Source organism: Idiotropiscis lumnitzeri, chromosome 7 (genome assembly GCF_059441095.1).
Source record: "Idiotropiscis lumnitzeri isolate Australia: NSW breed Sydney's pygmy pipehorse chromosome 7, RoL_Ilum_1.0, whole genome shotgun sequence".
In the NCBI taxonomy this organism is placed as follows: domain Eukaryota; kingdom Metazoa; phylum Chordata; class Actinopteri; order Syngnathiformes; family Syngnathidae; genus Idiotropiscis; species Idiotropiscis lumnitzeri.
In genome coordinates, this window is record NC_142397.1 from 714,469 (window position 1) to 736,250 (window position 21,782).

Genomic DNA, 21,782 nt, shown 5'->3' on the forward strand with positions numbered 1-21,782 from the left:
TTTTCGCCTTCCGCCCCTCTGGCCCAAAAGAAATGGGATTCCGTCCAGGATGAACGGACGGACCGACCCGTCCTTGGGACTGAATGCCCATCTCTGCAATTACGCTCCATCCATGATGAGATCCGATTCTCCTCATGAGGGTCGCGGACATGCCGGATCTCAGCCGTCTTTGGGCGGGAGGCCAGGCACACCCCGAAATGGTTGCCAGACAAATAATCACACCTAGGGGACTTTTCAAAACTTAATATGGCTGTCTTTGAAATGTGGGAGGAAACCAGCGGACCCTCAGAAAAGCGGAAGCACATGCAAAATCCACACAGGAAGGCCGGAGCCAGAATGGAACCCTCGACCTCTGAACTGTGAGACGCGTGTGTGAACCAGGATGTTGAAGTCAATCTCTTCTATTTTCCAAGTCGTTTACTGCCATTGACGGCGAAAGACGTCAAAGATCCATTTTTTTCCCTCGGCTGGCCTTGAATGAGTTAACAAGTCACCAACTCATCTGAGAGTTTACAAACAACCCGTGTGACTTTTTGTCCCTTTTGGGTCGCTTCATCGCTTCAATGGAAACTTTTATTGCAATCTTTAAAAAGATGTTTTTCTGAAAAAAGGCACCAAAACCCGTCCGAGTGCACCTGTATCAATAAAAGCGACTTGAAATGCGTTTATTTCTTCCATGCGTGTCTGAAGGCACGCTATATTTCACCGGACGACATATTGACTTTGGATGGAAGAAATTCTGGGCCGCATCCTCACGCTCTTGTTTTACGGGCCCTCGGAGACTTCTCCGGACGGGTTGGACGCATGCGAACGGGGGCTGCTTTCTTTGTCAATGCGCCACTCGGCGACGTGACTTGAAAGCGTCCCTGGAAAGTGAAAGGAATGCAGTGGAACCCTCGCAAACCAGGGACAAGTTTTGCAAAAAAAAAATCAATAAATAAATTGGACTTCCACCTTAGCTGAAGTTCACATCATCCGGCGATTATGAGTTTGCAGAAAAATGTCTCCAAAATGGTTTCGGCTTCGTGCGTTGTGGGTGCTATTTTGGTATTTAACACATACGAATGGGCGCGTCGCACAAATGCAGTTGTGCGACGCGAGCTAGCATATTTTGGCTTTTCTCGCCTGCATTTCTCAAAATGAGAGCACACAGTCAATTCTGCGCACAGAAAATTTGGACTCAAGCCAGCAGGGTGCGCTGAGATGCACTCTGAAATGCGCCAGAGGTCATCCGACCCGTTGGTTGAGAGAATAGCTCGTGTCGAGATCAATTTGTCTCAGCCTTGACGCAAGGCGCTTGGTCTGATTTGGGCAAGTTTGTGGATGCTAAAAGGGTTAGCGTGGCGTTCCATCGATGTTAGCTAGCGCGTTAGCTCCTACGTTTGGCTGAAAGACGTTTCTGCTTCTTCGCAGTCGGGCTCTGTCGCTCTCCGCCGTTGATAAATGACTGCAAAAGCGTCTGTCTGCGGTGTGAGTCATCTTTCCCCACATTTGTGAAGGCGTGCTCGGGTGCCTTCTGCAAAGCATCATGGGAGCAGCCGGCGCTTTGGAACTCCTGCCAGTCATCGTGGAGAGCACGTCTCACGAGGCCGACGGGTTTTTTTTCGTTCGCTTGATGCTGTTCCGTGAGCTCGGTGGGGAGATGTCGCGCACGGAACATGAAGGTCTCATCGAAATTGGGAAGGATTGTGTCGTCATGGCGACACCAAACCAAAAGCACGCGAGTATTTCAATGGAAACGAATATGCGACAGCGAGCTTCTCAAACGAGACTTTTGACGTGATGTGACGTGATTTCAAATGAACAGGATTCGGATTCTTGAAGCAAAGGACGGCCCGTGATGACGTATTGCGAAGTCACAGAGACTTTTTGCGAGAGAGACTTTCGACATCAGATTTGAGGGCCGAATAGAGGGAAGAAAGGGAGAGGAAGAACCAAAATACAAACATTTTGCTTTTAAACTTCCCACCCAAAATGTGTGTAGACACACACTTCAAACCCCAACCTCAGAATTGTGAGGCGGATGTTTTGTTGCGTGTGAACGTTGTGACAGGCCGCCTTTTTTTTCCTGCACTCGCTTAATTTGCTGGAAAAGACATTAAGCGGCGCAAAGTGAACAAAGTGTTCAAGCAGAGCTGAGTAGCGAGCGCGAAGACGGTGCAGGGTGGTCTCCGTCAGTCGTTTTGGCTTTTGGAACCTGCCGGAGGTCGACGGCCATGTTTGGGGGTCGCAATGTCAACGGCAGCCACAAATGACTTTTTCACTGCAGCCGGGCAAAGACTCCATTTTGGATACACATTTGCGTGCACACACAGAGAGATGAAGGATGTTTTTGGGTGACTTTCTTTAGAGTCGATTTCATTTTGTCATCTTTTCGCTGTGTCCTTTTTCTGATGTCCTGTCTCCTGTACTCGTTAGGTTTTCATTTCCACCTGTTCCTTGTGTCAACCAATCAGCTTCCTCCATCCAGGTGTGCCTCGTTATTGTCATCAGGCAGCTTTTCTTGCGGGTGGGGAGTTTATGCTCAGTGTTTGTTTTTGTTACTAGAATCTCATTTTGATGGACTTTGTTCGTTTTGTAATTTGACTTGTTTTCGTTTTTAAGAAGTTTTTTTTTTTGAGGGGGGAAACTCGTGCACATCGTGCTTCTCTGCTCTTTTTGCCACCATCACCACAAAAAAACACCAATCTCGACATCGATGAAAAAAAGCTCGGGCTGATGTGTTAGCTTTGGTGCTTTGCTGAAACTACACTGGAATATCCACCTCGGGGGAAAGAATTCATGAGTCATGGACTTGCGAGTGAAACAAACGTCGAACGTCAACCAACTGGTGTTGCGGAGAGAGAGCTGATCAGTCCGAGACAGCGACCTTGAATGGCAAACGAAGTAAGTGCCTGTCATTTTCCTACAAACCTGTAAACAACCGTCAAGATAGCGATGATGTAATAGTTGGGATGCGCGTCATCAATGTTTCAACTTGTCTTGTCTTCGCTTGCCGTGGCCTCATTTTTGTTGGACGCCACAACAGTCGTCTTTGTGATATTTTGATTTTTACATTCTGCTTAAGTAATTGGATTGGTGTAATAAGGATTTGGAGTCCGGGTTTATCTGTTCAGGTTTAGTGTTCTTGTTGAGGTTAGGCCCAGGGTAAGGTTCAGTTCAGTCAGAGTGAGTTTGGCGCAAAAAAGACGCCATTCCCATGCGCAAATTCAATCTGCCTTTGGCCTAAGACTCGAAAGAAGTCCATCCTTTCTTAATTTTGGTGTTGGAAAGAAAACGAGTGAGTCATTTGATGTGGGATGTGCGCGAGTCGCTTTATGGTTTGCACTTTGCACAACTTTCCACGCGGCAACGCCACATCGTTGCGCCGTGTTGATGAGGAGCACATTGTGGGCCTGGCCTCACGTGACCTTCTGCATGGCGGCCTTTGCAGGGGGCAAGTGCGACCCATTTCCCATTCTTACCAAAAAAAAAAAAAAAAGCTCCTTTATATGTTGGCTTGGTGACAAGAGTGGAAAATATGAGAAAAAAAAAGCAATTGTGAAAATAAAAAAACGTTTGGTTGCATTTTATTTTGTTCCCATTGTAGTTTTTTATTTTTTTTTTACACAGGTCATTACTGTAGGAGGCTAGATGTGTAATTCAAAAAAGAACTGGACAGCCGAGTAAGGTGTTTTTTTTTCCCATGTTGGTCCGCCCCCTAGAGGCAATTGCTGACAATTGCAGCAATAACAATAATTTAAAAACGGCTCTGCACTGTTTAGGAACTAAATTGCGCAGATGATCCAACCAATTTACATTCCTCTTGTCCTCATCATCATCAAATAAAATTTGATACACAGCAAGTCACAAAAAATTTCACTTCCATTCTTCTAAGAGATCATTAAGACTTCGTTCTCATGGTAGAATAAAATGCTGCCTTTAATCAGGTGTTCATCGTATTTTACATAGAACGGTATCATACAATTTTCCAAAATATTTGAAGGAAATGCAAAAAAAAAAAAAACTTAAGACAACAAATTACACACAAAAAAATGTCAACCATATCATCTATAGTCTATAAACGCATCCAAGCTAAATTGTCATTTGCAGCCAAGCACAGACGGAAACAAAACTAGCATGTACTTGAATGTCAATTTATATATAAAAAACAAAAAATCATCTCTTCTTGTACAAGCAGGGCTTCAGCTGCAAGCCAAAATTCTTCACCTTTTCCGGCGCGTCGCCCGTCTTGATGAAGTCGAACGTGTAGAAATGAGTGTTCTCCGTTTCCTGAAAGCGACAACGCAAAACAGTCCTCTCTTAATTTGTTTTATCTGGTTCTCGTTAAATAATTGCTTGAATGATTTCTAACACAAAGACTTTTTTCACATCTACATATAAACATGTTATAAAAGTATTGGTGAACCTATTAATAGTAAATGCGGTATTTAATAATAATAATATTGCCTTTATTAGTCCCACAATGGGGAAATTCGAGATTCGAACCCAGGCCTCCTGGGGAGACTGGGTCCTGAACGCGGCGCCTTAGACCACTCTGCCATCCTGAATACTAGTCAAATAATTTAATAAAAATTGCATAACTTAAAGCGGAAATGCAAAATATTGATTACATTTTGCATTGTTAAATTTCTTGTCAGTCATTTTCTAAATGAAAATAAACCAAAAATATCAAAAAAATAATTGACATTGGATAAGCACACGAGATGATCTCCACAGAACACTCGATAAGAATTTAATGAATTGGAATTTAAAATAATGAAATCCAGATTGAGTGTTTTATCACTAAAACAACGTGTCATCTGTCCATTTTGAAACGCACACCGGGTGGATGTGCCTAATCAAGCGAGGCCACGTCTCACCTGATGCTCCATCTTGAAGCCGAGCCTGGCCAGCGCTGTGAGAAAGTTGCGCACGTTGTCGAACCTGCTCGCCACCTCCGCGATTTTCAGCACGCCCCTTAAAAACACACACGTGCATTATTCCCGTTTTTGAAACGGAGAACTCGAAGTTTTTTTTTTAAATAACGCAATAAGCAAGAAGAGAACGGTAGTGAGTTTTGGTCCGGGTTTGTTTTTGCGGCAAATTGCCCAAAGAGTTGAATGAATGAATTTACCCTCTTTTCAAGACTCGGTTGGCCTCGACGAGGAAGGCCGCCAGGTTGGTTCCCATCAGCGACAGGCAGAAGACGGCGATGTCCACCGAACTGTCCTTCAGCGGCACCTGCGGGGAGGAGGCGGACAGAGACGTCGTTGGTGTGAGCAGGTTTGTGGACGCGCGCACCCACACTCACATGGGCCATGTCGCAGGCCGCCACCAGGTCGCAAGTCGCCACCAAGTCGAAGCTGTGCACTTTGTTCTTGACGCTGAGGGCGATCTTACAGTCGCCGCAACCAAAGTCGGCCACCACCAGTGACGGAGGTCTGAAAACAAACACACGCAAAAAGTCTTACGTGGACAAACGGACAAAAAAAAAAAAAGATTAATGGCTGGCTTTAGACAGCCACTCGATGCTCCAACTATGATGAGGTTCTATTTGTTTGTCCAAGTCGTATTCAGCGTCATTCTGCAGAGAAGCTCCTCAATGCAGATCATATTTCAGGTGAATAGCAAGCTAAATGTAAGCAAATTAGGAAATATTAGCAGTAAACAACCCTTTTTTTTATGCAAACGCTACTTTTAGGAGCAGCCAAAATACAACTTGTAAACCGCCAAAACAAATTAATCAATCCCAAAAAAAAAGAATCTGTTAACCAATTTTCTTTGGCGCATCATGTGTGACCACGCGGACGTTGTACTACTCGGTTTTCTCCAAATGGAATGTCAATCAATAAATTGTCCAAAATATTTATCTCCAAAACAAAAGCCAATGTAAAGTAACCGACGTGACTCCGAAAGTAGCAAATCGTGGACCGGCACGTATTTGCAACTAGGTTTCAACGTACTTGGAGGCCAAATGCTAAAAACTCGTTTGGTGTTCGCTCCACGCTGGCGTCTGCTGCTTACTTCTTGTGAATGTAGGCGATGATGGCGTCCACGGGGTTGCTGGGCCAGCAGCGCACCTGCGCCGTGAAGCCCCGGTGGTAGATCCCGAAGGCCTGCGGGTCCTGCTGGAACATGCGCTTGGCCTCGCCGCTCGTGCTGCTGTACAGCAACTGGTTGATGTAGCGGAAGCGCGCCGCTTCCAGGCGCCGCTCCATGCGCGAGCGCAGTGAGCTCGAGCGGTCCTCTGTCGCACCCTTGGCCTTCTCCGAAACGGCCTCCTTCGGCGCCTCCTGCCAAACGGGTTCCTGAGGCGCTTCCTGCGGCGGCCGGAGAAGCTTCCGGAGGTGCTGGCGTTTCAGCCACTCGGCTTTTTGTTCATGTGTGTGGGAATCCCGTATGGATCCGTCGCCGGTTTTTCCTCTTTCCTTCTTCTTGACAATTTTATTGTCTGACGTCTCCGCGGCGTCGTCCTCATCTGTCTTTTTCCTTTTCTGCGGCAGCATTTTCTTGTCCGGCGCTTGGACTAGTTTGCCACTATCCATGTGCGAATGCGCCGTCGGCAGAGGTTTATCGTCCTTCTCGACTTCCTCTTGAGGTTTATTCTGCTTGTATTTATTTTTGCATTTCTTCTTGTTCTTCATTTTGTTTTTCCACTGCTGCCTGCTGAGCTTGGGGGCATCGCCGGCTGGCTTCTGCGGGGTTGCTTTGCTCTCCGACTCAACTGCAGGTGCATTTTTGCTCTTCGGGACACCTTTCAAAAAGACATCTTTCCATGATTTATGCTCCTCTGCAAATGATTGAAACTTTATTGCACATAATCAAATCGATTAATCTGTTGATTATTTTGTCAATTAATCAAATAAGACATTTGAATTCCCATTCTTTTACTCTTAGATTTCAAATTGGCATTGCAGAAAATTCCCACATCTGCGTTATGATTTTGTTTCCGGTTTGGCCCGTGACAAAAAAAAAAAATTCCCCCAAAATAAAAGCATGTCTTTTGTAGAAAAAGCACAAACAGCAAAATATTTGGTTCTCTTCAGAAAATCAACTTGAATGCAGATCTCAATGAGTGTCAGGCCTGATGCAGTTATTGCAAGCAATGGATTTTCAATTTAAGTCTCGTCCACATTCATTTATTTGAAGAATATCTCACTTTTGTTACAAAGGATGCTACTGGTGGTTTGTGTCACGTTCATCTGGAGATATCATGTAAAGCCCAACTGCTTTTCAGTCTAGCGCCACAACAGAGGTTTCACGTTTCCAATATTTCAAAGGGGAACGACGGGTATGTTGAATTTCTAATGGCAAACACTCACCATTTGTCTTTTCCACTTTCTTGTTCTTGGTGACACTTTTCTCTTCCTTGACCTCTGTGTTGTTCTCCTGCTCTCCTCTTGTCACACTGGCTTGGTTTGTCCTCTTCCTGATTTTCTTCTTCTTTTTCTTCTTCTTCTTCTTGGTGTGTGCCACGCCGTCTTCGCTGTCACTGTCAGACTGTCGCCGTTCGTCGCCCTTCCAATCTGGTATCGATCCCAACGTCTGCAGCGTCCGCATGAGACTCTTCTTTCCCACCTGTTTGGACTAAGCAGAATGGAAAATGCACAGGATGTGGCAACTGTAAGCCCAAATATACATCCCCTTTTCTCTTCAGGTAAGTAATAATAGTTGGTTCCACAGGAGGGATTAAATGACCTTTTACTATGATTGACACGCACATCTTGGCCACGCAAGCTTTAATAAACGGTTGGTACGTTTTGCATTTCAGTAAATAAATGTCTCGACAGAAATGTCTATCTCTGTATTTGTGATGCTGAATATTTTCGGAGTGTGCGAATCACTAACACTTGTGATCGTTGTGCTGACTGCACACACATCATGACATACCTTTACATGGGTGCTGTTGCCGTTTGACTTGTTTTTCACAACACTTTGACTGAAGACGTCGCCGGCGTCATTCCAGTCTTCGTCCTCATTAAACATATTTCCCCAAACTCTGCATGTTGCCGAACATACATTTTAAAGTAAGGCTTAGTACTACACTCACAATCGGCTCCAATTTTACTCACCAGTCCACGACGTGTCAATTAGTCGACAATTGACGAAAACTGCAAGCTTATCACCAAATGCAGTAAAGTATATTATGTGGCATATGTTTAATTAGAAGTGTATATATATACCACATCACACTTTCTGAACCATTTTGGACCACGTTTGTCGCTCAGTTTGCACACGCGTGGACGAAGCAAAACAGTCAGTCGGCGCGCGTTGATGACGTCAGGGACAGGGGAGGTGTCTCTGCTACAGTTTTTTTTTCTTTCAAATGTACAGCATATGATGATGATACAGTGCAACTACTTTGTATAATATAAACCGTTCGGTATATCAGTATGTATTTTTTAACCAGGCATTCTTTGAAACAGAAAGCAAACAACAATTTTAGCTCGTGTTGAGTCCAATGTTTCTGTATTACAGGAGCGACATAGTGAAAAACTTGCCTCTTAAAAGAAACCGAAATACAAATAACTATTTTAAGATACTGAAACCAACATTTGCATGTAGTATTCAGTTTTGTAAACTGTGCCCTTGCTATTGAAACACATATTGGCGCATAATTCTAAACGCGTATAAGGAAAGTTGAACATATATTGCAGTAAATTATGAGCTGCAAAAAATGGTCTTGTACATTGTCTTAATACCTTATCTTGGCTTCTATATTTGGCATCGATTCAGCATAGCTGGACATGATAAAAGTGGTTTGATTCATGTTTTGGGAGTGTATTTTTAGAAGAAAGTGAAAATTGCACTGAATATTATACAAAAATGCATAGTTTTGTGAACAAAATGGAAATGAAATACCTCTTACAAAAACAACATAGTTTTGTATAAAATAAAATTTTAGGTGACTACACTTTTGGAAAATTCTAAAAAGAAGTTGTTTTGGGGAATGGATGGATAAGCCTTAACAGGTAGCAGGTAAAAATTACAAACACTTATAGCAAAAATCCACATAGTTTTATATATGGTAAATACCTTTAAAATATTTGCATGGCATACATGCAGCATAAAGTACACATTTGTCAGGATGGCCGAGTGGTCTAAGGCGCCGCCTTCAGGACCCAGTCTCCCCAGGAGGCCTGGGTTCGAATCTCGAATTTCCATTGTGGGACTAATAAAGGGAATATTATTATTATTATTATTAAAACTATTATGCCTTTAGTCCTTTGACGACTCGTAACGTGTAGGGGCGTGTCGTTACCGGGCAGTCGGGGGGCGTGCCATTAAGCGGTCTGCGGCCAGCAATCAGATACATTACATTTCGACCGAATCGCCTCAAAGAATGAATGAACAGCTATTGTGCATATATTGTGATCATTATAGTGCCTAAGGGTTTGAGGGGTGATTGGTGATTGACATTCGAAGTCATCAATCGAGCTCTTAAGATCCATCCCCTGAGGGTATATTATTTGATGCAATTCTCCACACGGCTTATAGAGGGCGCAGTGCCTTTTCCGGGTGACACAGCCGAGTAGCCGAGTAGCCGAGTAGCGGAGTAGCGGAGTAGCTTGTCCTTCCCCAAGTGAGGGTGTGGACGTAGGCAGTCGCCGTCGCTCAGTCTCTCCGAAACGCGAAAGAACATCTCGATAAACTTCTCCCGTGGTCTCCTTTCACATCTATAGTTTTGGTAAGTCATCGCCTCGGAATGTTCTGGTAACATTAGGTCGCCGGTCGTGTTTGTTAAACGGCGAACCGACGCCGACTTTTGTGGCTGTGCTACAATTGCCGATGAAAGAAACGGGCCGTCATGAACAAGAATGGAGGTTAGCTTGCGAGGCTACAGTTGCCAAAATGTTTTTTTTTGTTTCCTCTTTACTTGGGCGCTCCGTGTTCTGGTCTCGTTGCGTGGAAATCAACAAGTTTGCTTGTTTCTGAGCAAACCGCCCCCCAAAGCCCGTTTTTGCGCCATAGCAGGCGTCGCAAGTCAGACAAAATGGTCATTAAACTTTGCCCTCATATCGACAATAATTTAACGATTTCAACTTGTTTGGACGATATTTAACCGCCTTACAATGTTACGACCATTCTGTGACTCGGAGTCTTTGAATGTCCAACACAAATCAAAATCAACTCACTTTAGCGCAAGTTCTGATTGTACTCAATAATCTGTCCCACTTTCAACAAGATCTTTTGGTCCTTTTTATTTTGCTTGAAGTGATGAGCACATTTAAGTTGCGGTCACGAGCAAACAACAGCAATTCCTCCCTTTTAAGGAAGCAACAACTTGCAAATATTTGGTTGAATTTGTTTGCCAATGAGCAACAGTGTAGCATACTTACTTTTTATTGAAGTAATTTAAAAATGCAATTTGCTTCAAGTTATGCCTCAAATGAGCCTGTGTTTTGCTCTTGAGGAGTTTGTTGTTGCAAGTGATTAAAGTCATCACAAACCATTTGAAAGATGTGCTCATGTTCCCGCGTTGCTATGTGATCGTCAACTGTAACTTTTAGTTCGTTGCTGGAAGAATCTGTGGTAAAGTAATTAAAAATTCAAATTAGTGTTGAATCTTTCCTTACACTCCTTAATTATTCTTGATTACATATACTACTTACTTTACTCATGCTCTATAATTTAGATTATTTTAGTTCATAATACGGTGCAATAAATAATTATAAATACAATTCTATTAATTGTATAAATTATAAATGTTGCAAGTTTTTGTGATGGTTAGTGTGTGTCTGCCCAAACTCATATGGGATTGCTCAACCTTGGTTGTGTTTCTTGGCAACTTTTTTAAGAAACATTAGCACTATAATTTGTGCATGAAAAATGTCATTTCCCTCTTGAAGGGTGAAATTAGAAATCTCAATTTTATTTGAAAGCCATATGTCTCGGTCCAACTATCAGCACAACTTTTTCCAACACAATTCTTTCCACGTTTTCCATTTCAGGCCTGCACGAGTGCCGCCCCCACGCCGAGGTTCAGCAGTCGTGTCCCTCACTGGCCCCGGTGAGGGACGGATGAAACCTCCGTCTTGCTGCCTCAGCTGCACGTCGCGTCGCTCAGGTTAACGTCCCAAAATGGACGACATCTTCACGCAGTGTCGGGAAGGCAACGCAGTGGCCGTCCGCCTCTGGCTGGACAACACGGAAAATGACCTCAACCAAGGGTGAGATGCCGTTTGTTGTAGGTGCTTGAAAAGGGACTACTTCCTGGAAAATTGACGATTCAATGTTGTTTGCATGAACTTGAATTGATGTGGAAAATAGGAAGGGAAAAGCTGCATTTTATATGCGTGGTTGGAATGGGCTGCAATTTCCTTAAATTGGTGAGTTGGCCAAGGTTGAAAATTATCACCATGACGATGTGATGTGAAAACTTCAGCACGGTTCCTCCACAGACTTGGCGTTTGTAAAGCAGTGACTCTTAGTTTGTCCCCTGGGGGCCACTGGCCCGGGATTGAACCCACTTCCCCAGAAGCGCGTGTTTATAGGTCGGGAATTCCCTTCCACAAAGCGTGACACCAGCGCAGGAAGCTTGCCGTGAGCATTGCAGAACTGACGCAGTGAAGACTCGGCAACGATTCTCTTGACCCAATTCAAGCGCCGAACGGCGTCCGCAGCAATCAAATGCATCCGGATTCGCACTTTTCCATTAGCTGATGAGCATGTCGAGCTCCTTTCTCGCTGGCTGGCTGATTTATCGCCACAAGGAGCATGCGTCACTTTTCCGTCACGTGTCGGTATAACATTACAAGGCTGTACAATTCATTTGATTGGGGAAAAATGTGCTTCTCACGTTACAAAACGCTTCCATGATCATCAAAGTTCAAACTTGGCTTTTTTTGTTGTAAAAATCCGCAAGATGCAACAATATCTTGATGACTTGTCTTTCCGTGACTAAGCTTGTAACTCAAATCGCTCATATCTCAAAGTGTGTTTCCGTTTGGAAAAAATGCATTCCAGCCACCCCAAACACCACAAAAATCTCAAAATGGTTATCTTCTGACACTGTTGGTTTGGTCCTGAGCATGTCAGAGAATCGGATAAAATAATGCTAATAAAATAAAAGCAAATATCTCACATTGATTTAACGCTATAGTCTTCTTTCACGGAGGACTAAATAGATGAGCGAATATTTGCTGTCAAGAGGTCAAAATTCTGAGGATTTGGACAATTTCAGGGAACAAAAAATTTCCATTCATTTGATGATCAATTAGTTGACGATTAATCGTTGCACTTTGAACCCTCAATAAATAAGCGTTTTCTCTTTAATTGACACATCCCCCTTACTACAATTAGCAACGTGACGTGGCCGCCATCTTTGAGTTTAAAGAAAAACAAAACAGAATAAGCAATTGATGACAAAAAACGGTTGATTACTAGAGCACGACTAATTAGCACCCGCCTCAGGAAAAATCTTCCATTTTCATTATTAAAGTTGTCGTTTGACGGTCTATAATTCGGATAGTGTTTGACCAAATTTCTGCGTGAAATACTTCACGTCCGCCTAGATTGTTTACGCTGCTGCCGGCAAAGCGTTGTCGCTGAATCTCCTTACAAGGAATAACACGCAGGCAGCCCCCCTCGCACTCTCACCCAGCAGGACGACTGTCCAAGTCGTGTTTGGCCAGACAGACAAGTGTGCGTGGAATGCGCATCACCCCCCTTCCAATGCGGTTCCTTTTCCGACATTCCTCTTTATTCCAGTGGTTGGAAGGCGGCTGTTCTTCTTTAGTTTGTGCTCAAACCTTCAGCTGCTGCGCTTGAAGGCTTGAACCCTCCTTCACTCGCCCTCACTGCGTCGTTCTGCTATCGTTGGGCCTTCTGCTTCGGCGCCGGCAGATCTATGCGGAGGGAAGGCTCCTTGTTTGGGACGGTGGGAGGTTTACGGGGTGATTCCTGATTTTATATATAACTCCTTTTGTCAGCGCGGCGGGGAGTGAACATTTAGTGGCCGCCGTAATTGGCGCTGACACTTTTTATGAATGAAAGTCCGTCGAAATTGGTGCGACGCGGTCGAGAGGGATCCGTTTACTTAGTCATTGGTAAAACGGAATGAATCATCCTTTATCGTCGAGTGGCGCTCATTTCCTCGGATGTAACCGAGCCGTTTGAAGAGCTGGCGTTGACGCCTTCTTTCTTTGGCATCTGCCAGACTGAGGCTCGTTGGCAGGTGGAAGCGCCTGAAATAAATGAGCGCAGTCGGCCAGGAGGGGCTTCGAGTGGGAGGGGGAAGAAAATGTGCGGAGCGAGTCGAGCGCAAAGGGAAAATCGAGCTCGGAAAAGTCTGCCGCGGTGGAAAGACGCACGAGAAACTGGAGAGCTTGAAAGTGCCATGCTCTGAAAGTTATGCTCACAGGAGGAGAAAAGTAAATGTTGACATTTTGTTTTGTTCATCAATTAGCAAGATTTCAAGTTGTACTTTTAAATGTATGACATCGTATGTTGCAGCTCCAGTTGTTGTGAAATGCGCGATATAAATAAAGTTGTAATGCAACGGAGAAACTTTTTAAAAAGAGCTTGACACAAGTGGACTTGATGCAGGACCAAACTCGAAATGTGGTCTGAATGGAGACGTGACTTGAAATTGACGCGTGGGCTGAGTTGACATGTGGGAGGAGTTGACAAATGGCGCGACACGGTGGTCTTTTCGACACACAACTGACATGGCACACGGGAGAGAGACTTTGGGCCAAGTTGACACTGTGGCCTAACAAGCTCGCATGAATTGACAGCGCGCAGCCCAACTGAAACAAAAAGAAGGCCCGAGGGCTGCTCGATTATGGAAAAAACTTTGGTAAGAATTGAAGTCACGATTATTCAAACAATCATTTCCTTTTTTGGTACAAAACTAGACGACGTTTAGGCGTAGAAAATGTGAAGATTTTTCTTTTTTTCTTTGAAACACTAGAATCATGCAAGTTCCTTTTGGACCAAGCAAAATTAATATTTATTTTAAAAGAAAAAGTCTTGCAAATGAATAAATTCATGAATGGTTTCCTTGTCTAAACAAACATAGTTCTTTGGCGTTTACCGGTGATGCACTTTTTGCAATTGCCATGGAACTGTTTCAATAGGTTTGAATAATGGGAATTGAATTTCGATGAATTTGACTTGACGCTGGGACGAAACAACTTGACACGGGCTGACATGGGCTAACTTGATTCTTGCGATGCTTTTACTTAAAAATCGATTTGGCTCGGGACACTCGACTCATGGGCACAAATTGACACGTTTCCAACTTGACTCGGATCGACTTGAAATGTGGGGCAGAAACGACGCGAGGTCCTACTTGGCACATTGGCTGAAGATGTTTCGAAATAATGGTCGCTCGTCGGTGGTGGTCTCCACACAACTCTCCTTAATGGCCTCATTTTGCTTGGAGTCAAGATCTTGCTTCCAGAAGCATCAAGACTTCCTTCCGGGGCATCATAAAGTTGAGCTAATTAGTTTTTAGGGTTTGGCCTTTTTGCTCCGACAGGAAATGACCCTCCTCCCTCCCGATGCACAGATAGACTTGTGTCGTGGGACTGAGAGGGTCTGTGCGGGACCTCGACGCAACCGCGCAGGACGTGTTACCACAAGCCAGCGTAACTCGAGGCGTGGGCGGAAGGTTGAGATTCCTTCATAATGCGCCTTCAGTTCTCGTTGGGGTTGTTGTGGTGCTGCTGTGTGTGCGTGACTTGAATTTGAGGCTACAGAGGAGGCGAGCAAAGCCGCTGGAGCAATGAAAAAAAAAAAAGAATCACACATTGATATCGAGCAGACGGAGCTCTCGGGATCCTTCGAAGGACTGAATTGATTCTGTCATTCATCTGCCACAGAAGTCACCCGAAGTCTTCCTGCGTCGCTCGCGGTGTCACTCAATAATGACGATGGCCAGTGTGGATTGTGAAGCAGGAAGTCAAGTGATATGCGTGTTGAAAATAAACTCTCACATGATTTCAACTGACATCGTATCGCATCATTATATAAACCCAGTGGGCGTTTTGTGACCTCCTCTTTGCATTTGAGAATGACAATTCCAAAAGGCGCGTCCCCGTTCTCCCAACACAGTGAAGTCGAGCCCGCTGCGTGTGCGTTCACGCCGGCGTTTGTGACGTTGCAGGGACGACCACGGCTTCAGCCCTCTGCACTGGGCGTGCCGGGAGGGCCGCTGCAGCGTGGTGGACATGCTCATCATGCGAGGCGCCCGCATCAACGTCATGAACCGCGGGGATGACACGCCCCTGCACCTGGCCGCCAGCCACGGACATCGCGACATTGTGGGCAAGGTACTGGACGATGCGGGTCGCGCACACGCGCGCGCGGTGACTCGTCTGACCGTCTTGTCTCGTTCATGTTGCGTTTATCAAATTTAGAGTGGAGCTGAACAATATTGGTTAAACGAGATGTACGCTATCAATATTATTGCGATATTTAACGTGTAACCAAAGAAATGACATTTTTGTCTAATGAGAGAAAAATAAGCAAGTTCAAAGTGTTCTTGGCTAATTAATTGTAATTGTCTAAGATAATGTTCAACTATCGGGTGGCCATGCAAATTTAAGTTTGTAGCTGACTGGTAAGAAAATTTAATTCAAATTTAAAGGAAATTATTGCTCGTCTTTGCAATTATCACCATATCGATATTTTTCAATATATTGTGCTGCCCTTTTTGGGCGGCATGGCTCCGTGGTCGAGTGGTCATCTCCCCGCCCAGAGGTTGCGGGTTTGATCCCCAGCCGTTGCCATGATGTGCAAGTGTCCTTGCATCAGGAGGTGCAGCACTTTGAATACGAAAAAAAACAAAAAAAAAACGCTAACAATCAGTGACATTTTTTTACATTAGCGCCATCTACTGGACAAAATGTCAATGCAACATCTTTTCATAGCTGGGAACAAATATATGCTTTCCCATTTTAGCTGAATTTAACAAACAACTTTAAGAGCCTTGGCGAATTTCCAACTGGCGTTATAAGCGTGAGTAATTGTGTCAAAACAGAACTTGGAGTAGCCGCTCATGGCTCAGAGCGACAAATGTCAAAAGAACATCCAACAACTTAACTGCAACGTTCCTCTCTGTGTTTATTTTTTTTTGTTACATGTTCAGGATCGCTTTTTTTTCTTTTTTTAGATGACATGTGCAGAGATTTATCGCAGATCACTGCGGACTGGGCCTTTGCAGTACACGCCGTCAACCTGTCGTAGTCTGTCAGGTGTCGGCATTGTTGGCAGCGCTCGTTAGTCTCAGATGGGGGGGTCGGAATTAGAAACACTGCCTGCTGGGCGGCTTTAATATTCGGCATGTCTCAAGGCAACACACACGGACGCAATGTGAGGAATCCTTTGTGCATGCGCTTTATGCAGCTCAAACGCAAAGCGACGCGACGGTCGTCTTTGACGTCTCTTCCTGTGTTTGCATTTGCAGCTGATTCAGTGCAAAGCGGACACCAACGCCGCCAACGAACACGGAAACACGCCGCTGCATTATGCCTGCTTCTGGGGACAAGACTTGGTGGCAGAGGTTTGTGCGCCTCCCGGTGGCCTCAAAGCTCATTTTGTTCACGCTTTCACAATGACCGGCTCCTTTATTTTCTTTTTTTTGTACCCACCTGGCAGGACCTTGTCCACAACGGGGCTCAGGTGAGCATCTGCAACAAATATGGGGAAACCCCCGTGGACAAAGCCAAACCGCACCTGCAAGAGCTGCTCAAAGGTCTCCCATCAGGCCCGTTGCTTACAAATTACTGTTGGCCCGCGCCGTGCTGTGTTCATGTTCGTTCGTCTTTTGTTGTGCAGAAAAAGCGGAGAAAATGGGACAGAACTTGACCAAAATCCCCTTTAAGGACACCTTTTGGAAAGGCACCACCAGAACACGACCACGTGAGTGCAGAACACGTCGCTCGAGCTCATTGGTGGACTTTTTTCGGTTTTTTTTTATGTGTCCAACTTTTTAGTTGCAAGTGAGCTTCTGACCACTTGAATGAAATTAAAATAATTGCGCCACAAGGGAAGTGTAACGCTGTCACATTTGGGCATGGAGAGCCGTAGTAGCCCATGCCTTTTCAGACAATTATTCTCCCATTCACGACACAAATACTAATGCACTGAAAGTAATTACGCATTAGAAACCTGTTATTTTTTTTCCTTTAATGTGAGAGCTACACCAATAGTTATTTATATATCCAGCCTGATACCAACGCACATTATTTAGTCGTGGAGGAGGCCGACAACTGACGCTGAAAATAATGGCATCGAAATTTTGACAAATAAAAACTCCATTTTGTTGAAATTCCTTTTAAGCATATTCTTATAGAACATCCTTTTCGGCTTTGCAGCAATTAAAGGCTTTTGTTTATCTTAGACCATAAACATGTTCAAATTCAAACAAAAAGTAGAGCGAGCGGAGTGGCCGCCATTGGCGTGAAGCGGACTTTCCGTTTATGGCATGATTAAAATTTGCCTCTATTGGTCTCTAAATTGTCATTTTTAATTCTTCTCTTTGTAGGCAATGGAACTTTGAACAAACAAGCGGGCATCGACTATAAACAGCTCTCTCTCCTGGCGCGAATAAACGAGAACCAGTCCGGAGAGGTACGTTGCTAACCTATCTCGCCGTCTTTGCACAGTGAACCCTCACAATTCGCAAGGTTTACGCGTCCAGGCCAAGATGTTTACGATTGCTTCACTCTTTTCAAACGCTCCTTCAAAATGTCGGCATTTTGGAGCCATCTTTACAGAAAGAGAAACAAAATACGCAAATATTCTACTGCAGATGCTTTTTTTTTTTTCAGCAAATAGTTTCGACGGCAAATCGTGTCTAGACGGGGGTTCGCTGTACGTGCCATATGTCTGTGACCTGTTTAACATTTTATGGATGACGTGTAGTTGTGGCAAGGCCGCTGGCAAGGCAACGAGATTGTGGTCAAAGTGCTGAAGGTCCGCGACTGGACCACGAGGAAAAGCAGAGACTTCAACGAGGAGTATCCCAAACTCAGGTGCTGCTCTCACATTTGTTTGCTCTATTCTTCAGATTTGTGCAATTTGCGCACTGCGTCCACCTTTTGTTCACGCTCGTAAACTGGAGGAATCAGACGCCTGCCGGGGTACTTGCGGGTGGCAGAAACTTGTTAAAGCAGCCCCAAAATGTTGTTCAACTCTTTTATTCTCCCGTTCCAATAAAATAATGGATCATAATCAATAAAAATCATCAGGAATCCAGCGCAACCTGTGAGTGCGAGGTTAAATCGAGTGAAAGTAGACTGACGTTCGGAAAATGTTCTAAGCATGTGTAAAATGTTTGCTTGGGTTATCTTATGGGGACTAGCCTTGCTTGCTAACGTTAGCCCGACGGCAGGCTAGCAATGTCGGCGTCAAAAAGAGTTCATCGATGTTGAACGTGGGTAGCCGTGACTATTTTGGAATCACCTGACCTGTTGAATTTTCAACTTCTTCCATCTCGCTTGCGGACGTGCACTTCACGCATTGCAACTACGGCGGTTGAAAGTCGTCAACCAAGCAAGAATTTCCCGCTTTCTCAAATGCTCCGTTTTGGTTGAACGACATCGAAAGCGTCGTTTAATCGTCATGCTGAAAAGTTTTTGTGTCTCACACTCCTGGTTGATGTCAGCCGTCCCGTCTTGTCGTCACCATTCTAGGATCTTCTCCCACCCGAATGTCCTCCCCATGTTGGGGGCGTGTCAGTCTCCGCCGGCCCCTCACCCCATCATCATCACACACTGGATGCCGTACGGCTCCCTCTACAACGTGCTGCACGAGGGCACCAGTGAGTACTTTGCCGTCACGCCGGCGCACAGCGGCCGTGATCCCGATGACGTTTTGCTGACGTCGGCGTGTCGTCCCGCCGTCAGACTTTGTGGTGGACCAGACGCAAGCGGTGAAGTTTGCTCTGGACATTGCCTGCGGGATGGCCTTCTTGCACACGCTGGAGCCCATGATCCCTCGACACTATCTGAACAGCAAGAGCATCATGGTGAGAAGACGTTGCCGAGGCGTTAACGGGCTCCGTTCGGTCCGTGAAGGCGCGCCGCATGTCGCTTTCACTCAGCGGTGACGTCTTCCTCTTGTTTGCTTCGCAGATCGATGAAGACATGACAGCCCGGATCAGCATGGCGGACGTCAAGTTCTCCTTTCAGTGTCCTGGCAGGATGTACTCGCCCGCTTGGGTGGCCCCTGAGGGTGCGTGATGTGGAACACTTGCATCCAAAGTGACAACTTGAACATGAGTGATCACTTTTGTGGGCCGGAGACACCAAAATGAAATCTCTCTCTGATGTCCTCCAGAGATGTCTTAGGAAAGAAAATGGAAGCGGTGAACGCCTCTTCACAAAGAGCATCCAGAGCAGCACGGCTCCATATTTGTCAGCTCGTGAACTGTGGAAGTGTAATCGCGACAGTAAACAGTTACACCAGAAAACAATGCCGAATGCAAAATCGTTTTTGTGGGACCGTTGCATTAAATTAGGGGGGGGGGCTGGCAAATGCCGTGGGCGGACTCTTCTTGCACTTTGAGATATTGAGCAAAGAATTTTATCTGATTTCATTTTGGAGAAACAAATCTAAGGAGGGATAACATTTGGTCCACCTGCACGCCGGCTCAAATGTCTTGGCGTGGCTATTTTATGTTTTTTTTTTTCTTGTTTTGCAGCCTTGCAGAAAAAGCCGGAAGAGATCAACCGGCGGTCGGCGGACATGTGGAGCTTCGCCGTGCTGCTGTGGGAGCTGGTGACCAGGGAGGTGCCCTTCGCGGACCTCTCCAACATGGAAATTGGCATGAAGGTCAGCAAAGATGGCTGGAAGAGATTCTTTACCGGCCGCTCGTGCGTCTCAAGGACAAAAGTTGACCTCTCCGCTTCATTCCGTACATGCGTTTGGAACCTTTTTGAAATAAAGTCCTGCCCTCAACCCCATTGAGGTATCGCGGCTTGACCTCAAGAACTTTTTAGCTCAGACGTCCCAGGAATCTTGCAACATTTTTTTGGTAAAGAGGAAGTGTCCAAAATTCATCCTGATTGGCTGAAGTACTTAGGCCAGATGTCTTACAAAATTGAAGGCTTAACGTCCTTTTTTTTATCCCCCACCTGTCCTTTCGATGTTTACATAATTCAATGAAATTATGAAAAAATTTGTGTGGTACTAGATATTTCAACACAATTTATGGCAAGTCGTGTAGAATTTTATGAAATTCCAAAGGGTTCATGTCCTTTTCCCTTTCAATCAAGTCAACTACAAATAAAATCTCTGCTTCCTCCACAAAACCAAAATATGATTGACTAATAATGTCACGCTTCAAACGTGATTGTGAAGTAATCGAGTTGATTTGTTGACTAGTCTGTCCAACTCTGATGAATATTTGTAATGGTCTGGTTTCCCCTTCAGGTTGCCTTGGAGGGCTTGAGGCCCACCATCCCTCCCGGCATCTCGCCACACATCTGCAAGCTGATGAAGATCTGCATGAACGAGGACCCGGCCAAGAGGCCCAAGTTTGACATGATTGTGCCGATTCTGGAGAAAATGCAGGACAAGTAAAAAAAAAAAAAAAAAAAAAACAACGGACCTTTCACCGCCCCCCCCCCTCGGGATGTTGCCTTAAACTATTTTTCTTACTGCAGCATTGAGCACCGTCACCACTCCCATCCAACAGCAGTCATTTATTTGTCTTAAAGGGAAAGTCAACCCCCCAAAAATCTTTGCAATAAAATGTTTTCTGCGCCTTTACTAATCAAAACATGACTGGAATATGAGTTAAGCAGTAAAAGCTACCCACTTTAAGCCATCTCCGGGGGCGGCCATTTTGTCTTGTAACTGAAGATGATATCGCAGTTGTTCAGGGCTCAGCGAAGGACCAATCACGACTCACCTGCTTTCTGACCCTGAGTCATAATAACTCGTATTCCACAAAATTAATCAGAATGTCAGGTTTTGATTAGTAAAGCCACATAAAACATTTTATTGCAAAGATTTTTTGGGGGTTGACTTGCCCTTTAAGTGTTTTTCATGTTTTGTTTTTAATTTGACTGTAATCATATAGACTGCATACATGTAGCTGAATAACCTGTGGATGGTATCAAAGGGTTTTATTTTTATTTTCCTTACTGTCATTTTTTTTTTCATTGTATCCTGCAGGCCATTACATTTTCTTTTGTCTTCTCCTCACACACTCATCTATCTTGTCATTTCTGTGCCTACATCAGATTACTACTTTGCGTCCATGCCAAAATCAAAAGCGACCTATACAAATGTATTTATATCTATATATTAAATTGAAAAGTATGAATTGATTTGGTGTGTTCGTTTTGTTCTGGAGTCAGGAAAAGGTTTGTGGCCAACAGTTGGCAATATACCGCAAATTGGGTAATCATTCACAACTCTTGACACTTTCTACCTTATATTACAGCCATATTCTGGAATAGAAGTGACAAAGAAGTGTAAAACACAATTCTATTCAATGTTTAACTTAAAAAAAAAAAAATTACATTGGGAATTATTGGCATCATTGGAATCGTTATTTCAAAATACGTATTTTTATCAAGAGACTTCAGTTGTGTTATGCTGTTTAGATGTTGAAAGGGCGCACAGAAGAGGTAACGAAACACCATTTAAATCGGACAAATTGATTTGCTGCATCCTTAAATCGTATCACATCCGATGTATCGCGATATGGATCAAATTGTGTTTTATGAGAGCTGTCGAACACATATCAGTGTGAGGTTGCTTCAGGTTGGTTCTTTCTTTGAATGTCTTTAACATGGATAGTTTAGTTTTTCATGTTGCGTTTAAACAAACGTGGCAAA

The 21,782-nt window shown here is 44.5% G+C and overlaps 2 protein-coding genes across 4 annotated transcripts; one reads left to right on the forward strand and one right to left on the reverse strand.

Moving 5' to 3' along the window:
* The first annotated feature begins 1,579 nt into the window (after positions 1 to 1,579).
* ilk (integrin-linked kinase) lies at positions 1,580 to 21,269 on the forward strand. 2 transcript variants are annotated; one of them, XM_088300582.1, is made up of 14 exons: positions 1,580 to 2,886; positions 5,129 to 5,265; positions 10,935 to 11,153; positions 15,095 to 15,260; positions 16,397 to 16,492; positions 16,588 to 16,684; positions 16,768 to 16,851; positions 17,477 to 17,562; positions 17,857 to 17,966; positions 18,627 to 18,754; positions 18,840 to 18,961; positions 19,068 to 19,167; positions 19,637 to 19,767; positions 20,368 to 21,269. In XM_088300582.1, the coding sequence occupies exons 3-14, from the start codon at positions 11,065 to 11,067 to the stop codon at positions 20,515 to 20,517; spliced, it is 1,359 nt and encodes a 452-aa protein (XP_088156708.1). In that variant the 5' UTR covers positions 1,580 to 2,886; positions 5,129 to 5,265; positions 10,935 to 11,064; the 3' UTR covers positions 20,518 to 21,269. The 2 variants fall into 2 exon arrangements, with proteins under 2 accessions (XP_088156708.1, XP_088156707.1); XM_088300581.1 differs by lacking the exons at positions 1,580 to 2,886; positions 5,129 to 5,265 and adding an exon at positions 9,436 to 9,670.
* Positions 3,904 to 8,256, reverse strand: rrp8 (ribosomal RNA processing 8). Of its 2 annotated transcripts, none has more exons than XM_088300580.1 (8): positions 8,055 to 8,256; positions 7,873 to 7,981; positions 7,305 to 7,569; positions 6,007 to 6,736; positions 5,294 to 5,423; positions 5,117 to 5,223; positions 4,863 to 4,959; positions 3,904 to 4,272 (listed from the first exon to the last, which is right to left on the reverse strand). In XM_088300580.1, exons 2-8 carry the CDS (start codon positions 7,966 to 7,968, stop codon positions 4,159 to 4,161), a joined length of 1,539 nt encoding a protein of 512 aa, XP_088156706.1. In that variant the 5' UTR covers positions 7,969 to 7,981; positions 8,055 to 8,256; the 3' UTR covers positions 3,904 to 4,158. The 2 variants fall into 2 exon arrangements, with proteins under 2 accessions (XP_088156706.1, XP_088156705.1); XM_088300579.1 differs by having other exon boundaries at positions 6,007 to 6,772.
* Positions 21,270 to 21,782: the final 513 nt, after the last annotated feature.

What these genes read in the sequence shown, in the direction of transcription:
- ilk (XM_088300582.1), top strand. Translation starts at nt 11,065, where the DNA reads ATGGACGACATCTTCACGCAGTGTCGGGAAGGCAACGCAGTGGCCGTC. An exon ending in CCTGCAAGAGCTGCTCAAAG is followed by an intron (nt 16,685 to 16,767) that starts GTCTCCCATCAG and finishes TTTGTTGTGCAG; the next exon opens with AAAAAGCGGAGAAAATGGGA. An exon ending in ACATGGAAATTGGCATGAAG is followed by an intron (nt 19,768 to 20,367) that starts GTCAGCAAAGAT and finishes TTTCCCCTTCAG; the next exon opens with GTTGCCTTGGAGGGCTTGAG.
- rrp8 (XM_088300579.1), bottom strand. Translation starts at nt 7,968, where the DNA reads ATGTTTAATGAGGACGAAGACTGGAATGACGCCGGCGACGTCTTCAGT. An exon ending in AACCGAGTCTTGAAAAGAGG is followed by an intron (nt 4,960 to 5,116) that starts GTAAATTCATTC and finishes TGTGTTTTTAAG; the next exon opens with GGGCGTGCTGAAAATCGCGG. An exon ending in GCTTCAAGATGGAGCATCAG is followed by an intron (nt 4,273 to 4,862) that starts GTGAGACGTGGC and finishes TGTCGCTTTCAG; the next exon opens with GAAACGGAGAACACTCATTT.